At 36.2% G+C, this 13,681-nt stretch overlaps 5 protein-coding genes and 1 non-coding gene across 7 annotated transcripts; 2 read left to right on the forward strand and 4 right to left on the reverse strand.

Moving 5' to 3' along the window:
* On the forward strand, positions 1-73 carry TRNAA-UGC. Its single transcript has one exon. It is a non-coding gene; the product is annotated as a tRNA-Ala (tRNA).
* Positions 74-251: 178 nt separating this feature from the next.
* On the forward strand, positions 252-938 carry LOC17889181 (ubiquitin-40S ribosomal protein S27a-2). The gene has a single exon (XM_006296155.2). The coding sequence runs from the start codon at positions 307-309 to the stop codon at positions 778-780; it is 474 nt and encodes a 157-aa protein (XP_006296217.1). The 5' UTR covers positions 252-306; the 3' UTR covers positions 781-938.
* A 51-nt stretch (positions 939-989) lies between these two features.
* Positions 990-2,595, reverse strand: LOC17887955. 2 transcript variants are annotated; one of them, XM_023784068.1, is made up of 8 exons: positions 2,301-2,595; positions 2,144-2,177; positions 1,910-2,059; positions 1,732-1,821; positions 1,583-1,648; positions 1,413-1,504; positions 1,255-1,302; positions 990-1,171 (listed from the first exon to the last, which is right to left on the reverse strand). In XM_023784068.1, the coding sequence occupies exons 1-8, from the start codon at positions 2,576-2,578 to the stop codon at positions 1,057-1,059; spliced, it is 873 nt and encodes a 290-aa protein (XP_023639836.1). In that variant the 5' UTR covers positions 2,579-2,595; the 3' UTR covers positions 990-1,056. The 2 variants fall into 2 exon arrangements, with proteins under 2 accessions (XP_023639836.1, XP_006296444.1); XM_006296382.2 differs by having other exon boundaries at positions 2,268-2,594.
* Positions 2,596-3,642: 1,047 nt separating this feature from the next.
* On the reverse strand, positions 3,643-4,971 carry LOC17889384 (short-chain dehydrogenase reductase 3a). The gene is made up of 2 exons (XM_006294751.2): positions 4,903-4,971; positions 3,643-4,552 (listed from the first exon to the last, which is right to left on the reverse strand). The coding sequence occupies exons 1-2, from the start codon at positions 4,914-4,916 to the stop codon at positions 3,787-3,789; spliced, it is 780 nt and encodes a 259-aa protein (XP_006294813.1). The 5' UTR covers positions 4,917-4,971; the 3' UTR covers positions 3,643-3,786.
* A 389-nt stretch (positions 4,972-5,360) lies between these two features.
* Positions 5,361-6,809, reverse strand: LOC17888863 (short-chain dehydrogenase reductase 3b). The gene is made up of 3 exons (XM_023784365.1): positions 6,730-6,809; positions 6,210-6,653; positions 5,361-5,996 (listed from the first exon to the last, which is right to left on the reverse strand). Exons 1-3 carry the CDS (start codon positions 6,741-6,743, stop codon positions 5,690-5,692), a joined length of 765 nt encoding a protein of 254 aa, XP_023640133.1. The 5' UTR covers positions 6,744-6,809; the 3' UTR covers positions 5,361-5,689.
* A 277-nt stretch (positions 6,810-7,086) lies between these two features.
* Positions 7,087-8,230, reverse strand: LOC111831147 (short-chain dehydrogenase reductase 3a-like). The gene is made up of 2 exons (XM_023784814.1): positions 8,119-8,230; positions 7,087-8,008 (listed from the first exon to the last, which is right to left on the reverse strand). Exons 1-2 carry the CDS (start codon positions 8,130-8,132, stop codon positions 7,222-7,224), a joined length of 801 nt encoding a protein of 266 aa, XP_023640582.1. The 5' UTR covers positions 8,133-8,230; the 3' UTR covers positions 7,087-7,221.
* Between the last annotated feature and the right edge of the window lie 5,451 nt (positions 8,231-13,681).

Genomic DNA, 13,681 nt, shown 5'->3' on the forward strand with positions numbered 1-13,681 from the left:
GGGGATGTAGCTCAAATGGTAGAGCGCTCGCTTTGCATGCGAGAGGCACGGGGTTCGATCCCCCGCATCTCCAACTATTTTTATAACCTTAACCATCTCAGGCCCAATATACTCAACCTAAAGCCCAATTTGCTTGATGTAAGACCCATTTATTTATTTTTTTCGCAAATGTAGTCAGAAGAAGGGTAATTAGGTAATTTAAAAGGCGAACTCCAAAACCCTAGTTTCTTTCTTAACCTCTCTCCTTTATTTCATTTCACCACATAGAAAAATTCTTCCGCCGTTGGCTAGCGAGAGAAGCAAAAGATGCAGATCTTCGTGAAAACCCTAACGGGGAAGACGATCACCCTCGAGGTAGAGTCATCTGACACCATCGACAATGTGAAGGCCAAGATCCAGGACAAGGAAGGAATCCCGCCGGACCAGCAGCGATTGATTTTCGCCGGAAAGCAGCTCGAGGACGGACGAACCTTAGCCGACTACAACATCCAGAAGGAGTCAACGCTTCACCTTGTCCTCCGTCTCCGTGGTGGTGCCAAGAAGAGGAAGAAGAAGACCTACACCAAGCCGAAGAAGATCAAGCACAAGCACAAGAAGGTCAAGCTCGCCGTTCTGCAGTTCTACAAGGTTGACGGCTCTGGCAAGGTTCAGCGTCTGAGGAAGGAGTGCCCTAACGCCACCTGTGGTGCTGGGACTTTCATGGCTAGCCATTTCGACCGTCACTACTGTGGTAAGTGTGGTCTCACTTACGTTTACCAGAAAGAAGGAGCTCAGGAATGAATATGATCTCTCTTATTCGTAGATCTCTTATCTTTTGAACTGGATACTGCTTTTTGATTTTGCAAGTGTTTTTTATTTTTGTTGCTGTTATGGATCTTATGTTGAACATCTATTGTTCTGAATTTCATATTTAGGTTTTTTCGATGGATATTATGCTCTTTAATTCTCTACCCTTATTCGAATTGTTAAATCTTATTGCATGATTCATATATGATATATCACACAATCAAAAATCTTTGAATTACAGATATTTCAATGTTTGGGTTTATGAGTAGATTAGGATTTTACAAAAGCATTTGGGAATAGATAGGGGAAGCATGAATTTTTGGCTTTTACAATTGCGGCGTAAGCTCCATAGCAAGGGATGTGAACAATTGCCATGCACAAGTACCTGAGAATATGTTGTGCTGTTTGTTTAGTGTCCAATCACAACCGTTACAACTTTTCTTAGATAGCATTGTGAAAGGTGAATACCATATTGGAGCCCATGGCCTATCGAGCTCGAGGAATGGATATGGCCACCTGAGAATATTTTGTTTACATTGTATCTCTTAAAATTGCTTTGCTTCGATTAGAATAAGATTCTTTGCGATAGTTGTAGTTACAATTCACTGTAGATCATTAGTGCTTACCAAGTGAAGCCACATGCGTGGATTATCCATTGGAAAAGAACGTAGAGACTACTCCAGAGCACGAAATAACCCATTCGAAACCAAGGCAAGGGCTGAAACCATATCAAAAGGATTATGATAGTCTCTTTTCTTAATTTCATTTGTCTTGGTTACATATTAATTTCGCTTACAAGGCTATTGAGAACTGTTTCAAGCAGGAGGAAGCCTGCATTTGTCGTGTGCATGCAAATCATCAACTGGGTCAAAGCATACATATCTGATAAGTTTATTTGATACTCGAGTTGATTGACAAGTTAATCAGAGGCTGAAATGTTCTTACTGTGTTTAACCCGAAGTGAGAATTTGAGAGGAAAGGAACTATGACTAGCCAAAACACAATGTCCGTCAGTACAACAGCCCCTGCACTTGTCTGTAACCCAAACCCGACACAACAATTATTGTATGAATGAATGTGTATATATAATGCAAAATCTTGGGTATCTGTGTTTTACACTAACCTGAAAAATTATCTGCATGATATATCCATAAGCCCCTAATCTTTGCCTGAATTCAACTTCGACTTTTTCTACAAGCGCATCTTCACTAATTTCCAGTGTTAGCTCTTTAGAATATTTCAAGCAACCATTTACTGAAGCTACAATACCCATCTGCCCAGACACTTATGAGCATAAACAAAAATTTGGATCTATGTAACACTCATACGCAGAAATCGTTAAGCTGTTTCAACGTACCGCAAAGTAAATGATCACAAGCATGAAAGTCCATCTGTCACAAAACCAAATAACATATAAGTGAAAGAATGTTCTGATTACATTCAGACTTTTGCGTTACAACACTAAAAGAAGAAAATTTCACTCTGTGTAGTAAACGAAGATGCTTGCGTCCCACTTGATGACATCCCAAGCCAGTAAAGCAGCCATGGAGAGGAAAGAGGTGGAACGAGTGAAGAGAAGCCAGCCGGGATGTAACCTTCTCCAGCAACTGGTCCATAACCGAGCCGAACCAAGCCTCTCCGATCTATACACTAGTAACAAGCTATCTTGGGCCGTATCATCAATTCCTATGAAGCCTCTTTCTCTGCGCAATAGAAACCACAAGGACGTGACGATAGCGGCGGCGACTATCGCAAAGCAGATGAAGTCATACCAGTAAACGAGCAATGCCATATGATTTGCTAATTATATTATAAAATAAACTAGTTATTTAGTCTTCTCTTTGGAAGATGTGTGTTTGTTTATGCATGGCGTGGAATTTTCGGCAGGTGGGATTGTTTTTAAAGCGAGACGACCAGCTGTTGTGATCGTTTGTTACTCGTGTTAATTGACAGTTAGATAAAAATACATAATATTGACGCATTTACATAATACATATTTTCAAGAATTTCTAAATAAATAAAAACTAGGAATTGATCAAATCAATGAAAGCAAAAAAAAAAAAAGATATAAAAGGGGGGAAAACCACAACTAAAAATGGTTATATAAGCATTTTTCACTTGCAGTATTCAAAATGGTTATATAAGCATTTTTCACTTGCAGTATTCAAAATGGTTATATAAGCATTAATCAGTTTTTTTAATTAAATTTTTAAAAGTGGTGCTTATGTGTTACTTATAATCCACAACTTAATCTATGGTGCTTACAACATTTTTTTTTTTTTTTTGATTATATTCATTACATACAATGATAAGCAACATGTTAAACATATATTAAGCAGAAGCAGTGTAACCGTGATGTGCCCTAACGTTATATAAACTGTCACTAATTAAAAAGAACTATAAAACCTATTTGCCTTATTCTTATGGCCAGTACGAATTTTATTTATGTTTGATTTATTTTAGTGAGACCTTAGATTCGTAGTTTGGAGTTAGTAATTACGGAGAAATCAAGAATTTATATGCAATAAAGATGATTTTGGGAGAAGTTAGGACTTAACAATGACACCCCAATGCCCAAATACCATCATTTCGAAACAATTTGTTTGTCGGGCGATTTTTCCGCACGTATCGTTTCATGGCTCCACAGCTTATTAATACCACTCTCTATCGAAATAAGAGCCAACAACTAACGATACGATTGATGACAAAATAAGAATAACAGACAATAATACATGCCTAATTTTATGATTAAAATAACCACTAATCCGGAATATCTCTCGCAGAAAGGAGTTGTAGATAAACTCCAAATATAATAATTTTACCCTTAATTATTTTCGAATTTATAGGACATTCGTAAGCAATAACACTGTAAATTAATAAACGAGTATCAAATGTCATCTCATAATAGAATATGGAAATTATTCGCCGATAGCAATAACATTACAGTATAGAGCGAAGGAAAAGAAAAAGACGTCAAGTCAACAGTCAATTTATTTCACTTCACATGATGGGCTTGACGACGGTATAACCACCGTCGACAGCCAAGTTTTGGCCGCTAACGTAAGCCGAATCATCAGAAGCCAAAAACAAAGCCGCCTCTGCCACATGGCGAGCCTTGAGTACAACACCTTTGAGGATTCCCGTGGCGGCGCAATAGTCTTCCACCATCTTCGCCGTTTCCTCGTCATGGCTGTTGAGCGGCGTCGCCACCCCAAACGGTACAACACCGTTGACTCTAATCCCGTGCTTCCCCAGCCCGCCAGATGCAGTTCTCATCAGCCCGAGAAGTGCGTGCTTCGACGCCGTGTACGCATGAGGTCCAACACCACCGATCTCCGAAGCGACGCTCGTCGTACATACGATAGACCCACGAGTGCCTTTCTCCACCATGGCACGTGCCGCGTGTTTGATAAACGCAGCCGCACCACGGACGTTGACCGCCATGGTTCGGTCAAACAGTTCGAGGTCCAAGTCAAGAAAGCTTCCAGGCTGTTCCATAACGCCGGCGTTACTGAAAAGAACGTCGAGCTTCCCGTGTTTCTCGACGGTGAACTTAACGGCGTTCTCCACCTCCGTTTCGTTTGTTATATCGCAACAGTAAAAAGTAGCTCTCTCATGCCCTATTGAAATGGCTACTTTTTGACCAAGCTCTTCTTGTAAGTCAACGATGACCACCTTTGCTCCATGCTCCGTGAACAGCCTTGCCGCCTCCGCTCCAATCCCGCTAGCTCCACCTGTTACGATAGCGATCTTGCCTTCCAATCTCCTAAACGTACGTAGACATATAAATATAAGTTGTAGTTACGTAAATAAATCAGTAAACAAACATATATTTATATATATGTATATCATATATTTATATATATGTATATCATATATGTAAACAAACATATATGATAAATATAAGTTGTAGTTATAAATATAAATATAAATATAAATATAACTATAAATATAAATATAAGTTGTAGTTATAAATATAAATATAAATATAAGTTGTAGTTATAAGTTATAGTTATATATGATAAATATAAGTTGTAGTTACGTAAATAAATCAGTAAACAAACATATATTTATATATATGTATATCATATACGTAAATGCTTTGGTGCCACTTACCTGAGTCCTGACATTGTTGAAGGATTTCAAAGGGAAACTACAGAGAGGGAGAGATTATATATAGAGACTTGAACGAATGACTCGATCGATACACCATTCAATTCCTATTTATTGATTTTTCTATTTTATTTTATAAAACGACTTTATAGAGTTTAACATTTAATTATTATTTTTTGGTAACATTTAAATTATGTATGTTTGTTTAAAAAAAGACTACACAACTACCATAAATTAAATCATATTTATTTAATCATTGATGTTACAGTAATTATAAGTTCGTGCTGAAACTTCAATGGAGAAGCAAAATATCTAACACCAGACTTTTATTTCTAGTCAATATATTTGGTGGGAATTTCTTTTGTGGAAAAAATATGATGCGTGATTAAATATAATTCCTGAACTGAACATTTTATTCCCTCCATAATTGACTATAGGCTATCGAGAAAAGTGTATATATAAGAAAAAAAAGATCCAAATGAAATAGCAAAGAGGCCATATAAATCTGAAAACAGAGAAGCTCGGAGCAGAGTATTTTAGCCCACTGTTAGTCTAGTAAGCTTGTACAAGATTTGCTAATTGCTTATATAATGATCCTCGAGATGCGCACTTTGTTGGATAATGAATGTTTCCATATAAAAATACAACATCCATATTTCAAGGAAATTTGCAACCTTCAGAAACTCAATCCCCATGTCTCTCTCTACAATTAAAGTCAAAGTCAACTTTTGACCCAATTGTTTATAAAGAAACATTTCATCATGGGACCTTTGTGGCCAAGTTGTACTAGCTACGGCTTAACCACCGAGTAACCGCCGTCAACTGCCAGGTTCTGTCCGCTAACGTAAGCCGACTCATCAGATGCTAAAAACAGAGCAGCTTCTGCCACGTGGCGAGCTTTCAACACAATGCCCTTCAAATTCGCCGACGCTAACGTGTTCTCCTCAACCACGGCTGGCTCTATCTTGAAGCCATTACAAACCAACGGTGTTGCGACCCCAAACGGAGCAACGCCGTTTACTCTTATCCCATATTGCCCTAATCCACCAGAAGCTGACTTGATCAAACCCAATAGCCCATGCTTCGACGCCGTGTACCTATAAATATAATTCCTTTTAATTAATGACAGTTTATATAATCAAATTCTCAAATAAATCGTGGCAACATGACCATTTTGATATTTATAATAACCTTGCATGCTCTTGTTGTCACGATCTAGCTAATAATTAAACACGTAATGTTTTTTGAGATTGAGACCAACAAAAATAAAAAAGTAGGTGTGGACCGTGTGGTGAGTTTTTAGGTTTTACCCGTGTGGTGCCGTCCCGGAGATCTCAGCCGCGACACTGGTAGTGCAAACGATGGAGCCGCGCGTGCCTTTCTCCACCATGGCACGTGCCGCGTGTTTGATGAAAGCGGCTGCACCGCGGAGGTTAATAGCGAGAATTCGGTCCAACTCGTCGAGGTTTAGGTCGAGGATGCTCGCAAACGGCTCTATAACGCCTGCGTTACTAAAAAGAACGTCAAGCTTCCCGTGTTTTCCGATGGTGAACTTAACGGCGTTTTCAACTTCCGTCTCGTTGGTGACATCACAGTGATAGTAGCTCGCTCCGATCGAAGCGGCAAGGTTTTGACCGAGCTCGTCTTGTACGTCAACAATGACGACTCGAGCGCCGTGTTCTGTAAATAACATGGCGGACTCAGCACCAATCCCGCTTGCTCCCCCAGTAATAATAACGATTTTGCCATCTAATCTGCAAAGAAAACAACACACACACGTTTATGTAAAACGGTATAAATTTTCAGCAGAACAAGAGATGAGGAACTTGCCTGTTTCCAGACATTATTGTTAACAAGACGTTTCGAAAATTTGAAGGATATGGCTACGAGAAGCATGTGTCGATGATATTTATACATGTGTATATAATAAATGAATACTCATACGTATGGTGAAAGTCAACTCTATCGTGCCATGCCATGTGTGTGGGCTTCACTTTTTTTAATGGCTCAAGAATTGGTTTGACCTCTGAATTATATATGCACCGTAATTATTACAGTACTTATTCATATTGTGGAGTATATCATAATGTTTTTACTCGTTAAAATGATATCATTTAATAAATTACACTTGTTCATTTAAGGACTATTATGATGATATTCAATAGCTAAAAAAACAAACGATTCCTATTGGTATGAAAAGAAGGTTTTAATAAGATCTTGATATGGAATATGATATTCAATATAATAACGTTCATCAATAACGATCCCGATTGGGAAACAAATAACCAATATTTTTATATAATGTAAATATATCCTACTGTCTCAAACAGGCTTAACGACGCAAAAACCACCGTCCACAGATAAGTTCTGACCACTGATATAAGCTGAGTCATCAGAAGCAAGAAACAAGGCAGCATCCGCCACGTGTCGAGCCTTCAGCACAGCACCTTTAAGAATCCCTTTAGCTTCGCTGTACTCCTCGACCTGCTTAGCCGTCTCCTCGTCGTGGCTAGTCATTGCTGTCGCCACCCCGAACGGTGCCACGCCGTTTATTCTTATCCCATGTTTCCCTAAATCGCCACACACGGATCTAATCAGCCCCACGAGCCCATGCTTCGACGCCGTGTATTCATGAGGTCCCTGACCACCGATCTCCGCCGTAACGCTGGTCGTACAAACGATGGAACCACGCGTGCCTTTCTCCACCATGGCACGTGCCGCATGTTTGATAAACACCGCTGCTCCACGAACGTTCACAGCCATTGTTCGGTCAAACTTTTCGAGATCCAAGTCGAGAATGCTTCCCGGTGGTTCTAAAACGCCCGGTTGGCTAAACAGAATGACGCCAGCGTTACTAAACAGAACGTCTAGCTTTCCATGTTTTTCGACGGTGAACTTAACGGCGTTCTCTACCTCTGTTTCGTTTGTAACATCGCAACAGTAAAAACTTGCTTTCTCGGTGCCTATTGAAACGACAACGTTTTGACCTAGCTCTTCTTGTACGTCAACTATGACCACTTTAGCTCCGTGTTCAGTGAACAGCCTTGCGGATTCGGCTCCAATCCCGCTGGCTCCGCCTGTTATAATCACGATTTTGCCATCCAGTCTTCTGCATGCAGACAAAGTGGATAATTAGATATATATATATATATACTTTTGTAGAGATGAATTAATCAAAAATGAGTGAGAGAGAGAGAGAGAGAGCAATCAGGCACTTGCTTGCTTCCCGACATTGCTGAAGATGTTTTACAGGTCGGTCACAGTTTTGCGTACTCAGAGATAACAACTTGGTGAGGCTTGTATTTTTAAACTGGAACCATCCAGGATTATGCACTATATGAGTACATGGTATCTAATTAAGTAAGGTAGATTATAAAGTTCTGACCAAATCTATGTATTTTCAAGTGTTAACTTAATATGTTAATTACAAACATGCAAAGGAAAAGAATCATATCTATCTGAACAATAACATATTTTTATGGTAGATATCCTCACAATTGTAGATCAACCATTTTGTTAAGTTCTTAAAGAACCTAGATTTTACATACTATATATTTAAGATATTTTTGCTGATTGTAAAATTTATTTGATTCTGAATATGAAGTAACGTGATTAGTAGTAGAAAAGTATAGAAATCTTTAGTCATTTTCAATCTGTAAACTAAAGTTATAGGATTACATTTCTAGATTGTCATAAAAATAATTAATTCTCATTTAGGACAGGTGTATAATTGCCGTGTGTTATATACTTTTATAAGATGCATACTTTATTTTTCTTTAATTTGCGTAAATGATAAATTTACGTAACAATTAATTTTAACCTTTAAACTTCATATTTACTTATTCGCATACGTAATTGCTTACATAGGTATATATAGTTGATGCTATAAGCGAGCTTTACATGCTTGTAAAAACCGTTAAATCCACACAATCACATATAACAAATCTTGGAAGACTTTATTGATGCCATTATAGTCAAAAACTTGGAAAGAAAAGTCCAATTATTGAAGCGAAAAAAAAGAAAACGAAGAAAAGTCTAAAGCCACGTGTGCTTAACCGAACCATCCAAATTCGATTTGTCATCAGACCATCTTCATTGGGGTATCTTAGAAGGCTAAGATACCCCCACTTTTTCAAAAAAAATATGTTATATAAGGATTTTCTTTGGAAAAGTGGGGGTATCTTAGCCTCATAAGATACCCCCAATGAGAATGCCCTCATAAACTGATGAGTACAACAAAAACATATATAAACACGAAACAAACAACCGCTTAGACAAAAAATGCGAGCTCTTATATAAATAAGTTAACTGTAAATTTACAAAACGGAAAACTCTCGGCTGGTTCAAATAATGTAATCAGCCGAGAAACAAAAGACAGGGTTTATTCGTCGTCATCATCATGTTTTCTGTTTAGCCATAGCCTTCACGGTTTTATTCAACCTTCCAATAAGCTCCTCAAGCTATGAAACGCCTCTGCCGTCAAACTACAACACCGTTGCTTCTCCGCTGCCGCCACATCATGGACCGAGGATAAACAAACTACAACAACTGTTAAGTTATCAAACGTGTTTAGCCTTAAGAACCACGGTTGGTGCTCCGAACAATTTGACATCGAGAACCACCGGCAAACTCTGCTTCAGCCACCATATTCTCTTCTTCACATCAATCAGTCAAAAATTTGATCTTTCCTCTTTATCTTCAATCTGCCCAGAAACAAACTCTACTTAATTTCCCCTGCGTGCGTCACTTGTGTTGAGATCGAAACTTTCAAAGTTGCGTGCTTTTTGTTTTTGTTTGTTTTTTTCTCCTTGGTGGACGAAAATTCTGAGACGTGTGTGCTTCTTCTCATATTTATACATATACGATCTGATGATGAGACATGTGTGGGTGACCGGTCACCGGTGGCTACAGGTTAACCGGAAAAACACGTGGCGGCAATGCGTGGCGTTTTTAAGGTTGGTGATGTAGATTACAACGCGATAACAAGGCAATTACGTGTCATGGTCTGGAGATGACGCGCCCGGCTCTCTACGAAATGACAGAAACGCCCACCGTTTAATAACTAACTTTGGCTCCCTTTATTATATATGGATTCTTCAGCGGTGCTTTTGAATTAAGGGAATACTTGTATTAGATATATATAGAAACCAGAACTTGTCAAACGTACAATTATAATCCCACCCAAAGGAAAGAAAACAGTTGATTGACATCCAAAAATTTTTAGTTGTTTACTTGGGGTACGTCTCTTTATATATGATTTTTGTGTATTATGTTCGCCTAAACAATATATTTTTATTGGTTCGAAACAAATGGAAAATTATATAATTCATAGTTTCATGGGCCTAGTCCTTACAATAAAAAGTTAAAAGGCAATCTTGGACATCAAACTCTAACCCAATGATAAAGCCCATTTTATGTTTGCTAAGTTGGTCTCGCTCGTAGAGCCATGGCCCGTGATCATTCCTTGTGTTTGAGAGTCGAGACTTCAATGTCTTTGTATTATTCTCTAAACTTAGTCGGCACATTTCTCCTATGGCTAGAAAGAATCAGGATTACTAAAACCGTAAATAAGAAGTATGTTTTGCGTGTGTGATTCAGATATTATGCATGCTGCATGCAGAATAACATTTTAATTTTACTTTTATTAATGACATATTTTTTTTTTTACAATTTCGTGAGAGATCTATGTCGTCAATGTGACATGTAAAGCATTATTTTTTATATGTTTTCTATCCATCAGTTTGAAGATAAAATACTGAGGTTTGACTGAATAAAACATATGTATGTAAGAAAATGTATATCATATAAAGAAAATCTACATTATTTTCTCTATGACTAAACAGACTAAGATTTAGCAGTTTTTATTGCATATGTATCTTCAGGTAATTTTTTTTTGAATATGTGCTTAATATAAGAATGGCCAAGTATGTAAACAACAAGTACTACATTATCGATCTAGAACAACATGTTCAATTTGGACGGTATATAGTTTTGGTTAAGTTGATTTGAGACTGACACGTTCAAAAGGGTCAACGAGTATGTCTAATCTCCTACCATCAAAAGTGAAGTTGAAGAATGTGAGGCTTTGCTTTTAAGGTGATGAAGAGGGGAATGAATAATGCGAAAGAGTTCTGTTTTAGTCTAAGACAATAAAGAGTCACAAAACATATAAAACAAAGTTCCATTGCATGATTTAGACGGTGACCTATCCATAAGGCAACTTATTATCTCTCATTATTGCAGACAACAAGAATATCAATGATACACAAAATACATTTCACTATCGATCAAGTCAATGGTTTATGCCATAAAAAAAAAAAAAAATTATCAGTAAATGGAAAACCAAGAGTTCCCTTTACTAACTCTTCTTTTGTTAGCCACCCATGTTTTTGTCGTAATTAGTTTTAATTTTGACGAAATCTCAAATTGAGGGCATGCATGAAATAAAGTGAACAACTCACATACGTAAAAGAAACTTACATACGAATAGAGTAGCTAGTGGATTTAAACTCATAGTATCTATCTTTAAAATACGACTTTATAAGAACACGAAATATTTAAAAATTAAAATTAAATCTCAGTGGCCATTCATTCTTTAAGGAAAAAACTAATAAATGTTTATACAATAAGTTAATGATGATCTTATTGTATAAACATTTATTAGTTTTTTTTCTTAAAGAATGAATGGCCATTGAGATTTAATTTTAATTAAAAAAAAAGAATTCTTAAAGAATGAATGGCCAAAAAAAAGTTAATGATGATCTTACCTAAAGTTATACCCATCTCTTACAAAAAAATTGCAAAATATATATAAATTATTAGGTCGAACTAAAACACCGACGCAATGTGTATATAAAAGCTTTTCTTAATAAAATATTAGTCTTAAAAGTCCACCATTAAACATGGTCTAAGATTGCTACTGCCAAAATAAAAAATATGTAATTTTTTTTTACTTCAAACCAAATTTGATTAATTTTTAAAATAGTTATTAGCGACTTTGATTAATCACTATATATTCACTACCAGTAGATCGTACATGATATATCATCATCATAAGATTTATTTTTTGACTTCATCATATAATCATACATTTTAAATAAATAGAAATTCTTTTCCGAAGAGGGTCGATCTCAATTATCTCGTGACCTCTCATACATCATATATCTACTCAAGTGCTATCAATGTTTTTCTAACCTTTTCAAGGATAATTAGAAACCATTCCTTTTCATTTTCCCATCATAATGACAAAGTTTCAAACTATTGGGGCATCACCTTTCTTTATTGATATTGAACATTCGTGTTCTTCTACTTTTGTCTTCGTCGGGTTCGGTTTTGGTATAGAAGTTGACCCTTGAATTGTTTTATATAAATAGTACCAAAGTGCTTCTTCGAACGACAAGACTATACTTGAACCAGATAGCTGGCCACTCTTTTCATGCTCAAAAGCATTAAATTGCTTTTGCTTGTAAATCGTAATAATCATTCACGCCTTTCCTTTTCCATATGTTTCCCACTCTTTCCCCATAGGCTTTTTTTTTCATGTGTAAATCAAAGAAAAGTTAGAGCATGATTATTGATGAGCTCTTAAGCTTTTCTCTTAAGAATAATTTAGTAATAAAATTGAAAAGTTTAAAGTTAAGAGTTAGATTTTTGATTTTAGTTTTTATGTATCTTTAATGGTAGACTCTTAACTTGAGGTTCTTAGAAAAACAAATTATTCAAATGAAATGAACTAAAATTTGTAATTTTATAAAACTTATTAATTATTGCATATTTAAAAATTTTAAATATATATGAGAAATTGAGAATAATAAATTGCTTAATTTTCTAAAAAAAGATTTTAACTTTTGAATTTTAATCATCCTTGAGAAAATGATAAAATAATAAATCGGTGAATAAGAATTTCTGTGATATTAATCATGTACAATGTTATTGAATAAAAATTACAATTATAATATTATTATGTATATAATAACGTGGAAGAAGCGAGATGAATGTGAAGTAGAAGAGGACAAGTTCAGCTTTGAGCAGAGAGACATGCGATTGTCTGAAAGAGAGAGAGAAAAAGAACCTTTTTCCCCACTTTTTTTTCTTTTCTTTTTTCGACCACTAAGAAATTGACACGTGCACCTCTTAAGGTTAAGATTAACTCTTGACCAAGGAACGTCTCTTACCATTTAGCATTATTAATTATTTAATTTTAATCAACAAAATATATAAGAAACAAGTAAGACTCCCCCATTAATCATGGTCTTATGTATATGTAACATCAATACATCATGATGCATTTTACTCACGAACTGTTTAATTACTTGCATTGCATGTGTAACTAGATCTCCTGAGCACATAATTCTCTCAACTTTCTAGAACCGCTTCTTTTTTTTTCGTAATATAAATACGTTTTGGTATCGACGGGTCTTTATTGACAAATACATAATCGTATCTTTAAGTTGATAAACGACTCATCCAAAACTGTTTTGACATAATTTCATACGGAAATAAAAGGAACAACTCATAATTCATTTTGTAGGATAAAAGCCTTCTTGATTGCAATATATGAGAGTAGCTAGTTTGTTTTAATTTTGAAACGGAGCTCTTAAAATTTTGAGAACAGCCTCGAGACGCTAGTATTTTATCTTTCACACAAAAGACAAAAAAATGAAGGAAGCAATTTTTTTTCCTTCTCTTCTTTTTAACCAACAAGTTTCCAAAGAAGTTCAATAGTTGCTCAAAAAGGAAAGGAGCATTATAGTACTATTTTGCGCATGCATCATGTAAATAT

This window comes from Capsella rubella, unplaced genomic scaffold (assembly GCF_000375325.1).
Source record: "Capsella rubella cultivar Monte Gargano unplaced genomic scaffold, Caprub1_0 scaffold_4, whole genome shotgun sequence".
Classification (NCBI taxonomy): Eukaryota; Viridiplantae; Streptophyta; class Magnoliopsida; order Brassicales; family Brassicaceae; genus Capsella; species Capsella rubella.

Excerpts from the sequence above, each read along its gene's own strand:
- LOC17889181 (XM_006296155.2), top strand. The coding sequence starts at position 307 with ATGCAGATCTTCGTGAAAACCCTAACGGGGAAGACGATCACCCTCGAG.
- LOC17887955 (XM_006296382.2), bottom strand. The coding sequence starts at position 2,578 with ATGGCATTGCTCGTTTACTGGTATGACTTCATCTGCTTTGCGATAGTC. Across the intron at positions 2,060-2,143 it reads TTGTGATCATTTACTTTGCG|ATGGGTATTGTAGCTTCAGT; the intron begins GTACGTTGAAAC and ends GTGTCTGGGCAG. Across the intron at positions 1,649-1,731 it reads CTCACTTCGGGTTAAACACA|TTGATGATTTGCATGCACAC; the intron begins GTAAGAACATTT and ends GCTTTGACCCAG.
- LOC17888863 (XM_023784365.1), bottom strand. Across the intron at positions 5,997-6,209 it reads TCCGGGACGGCACCACACGG|GTACACGGCGTCGAAGCATG; the intron begins GTAAAACCTAAA and ends TTATATTTATAG.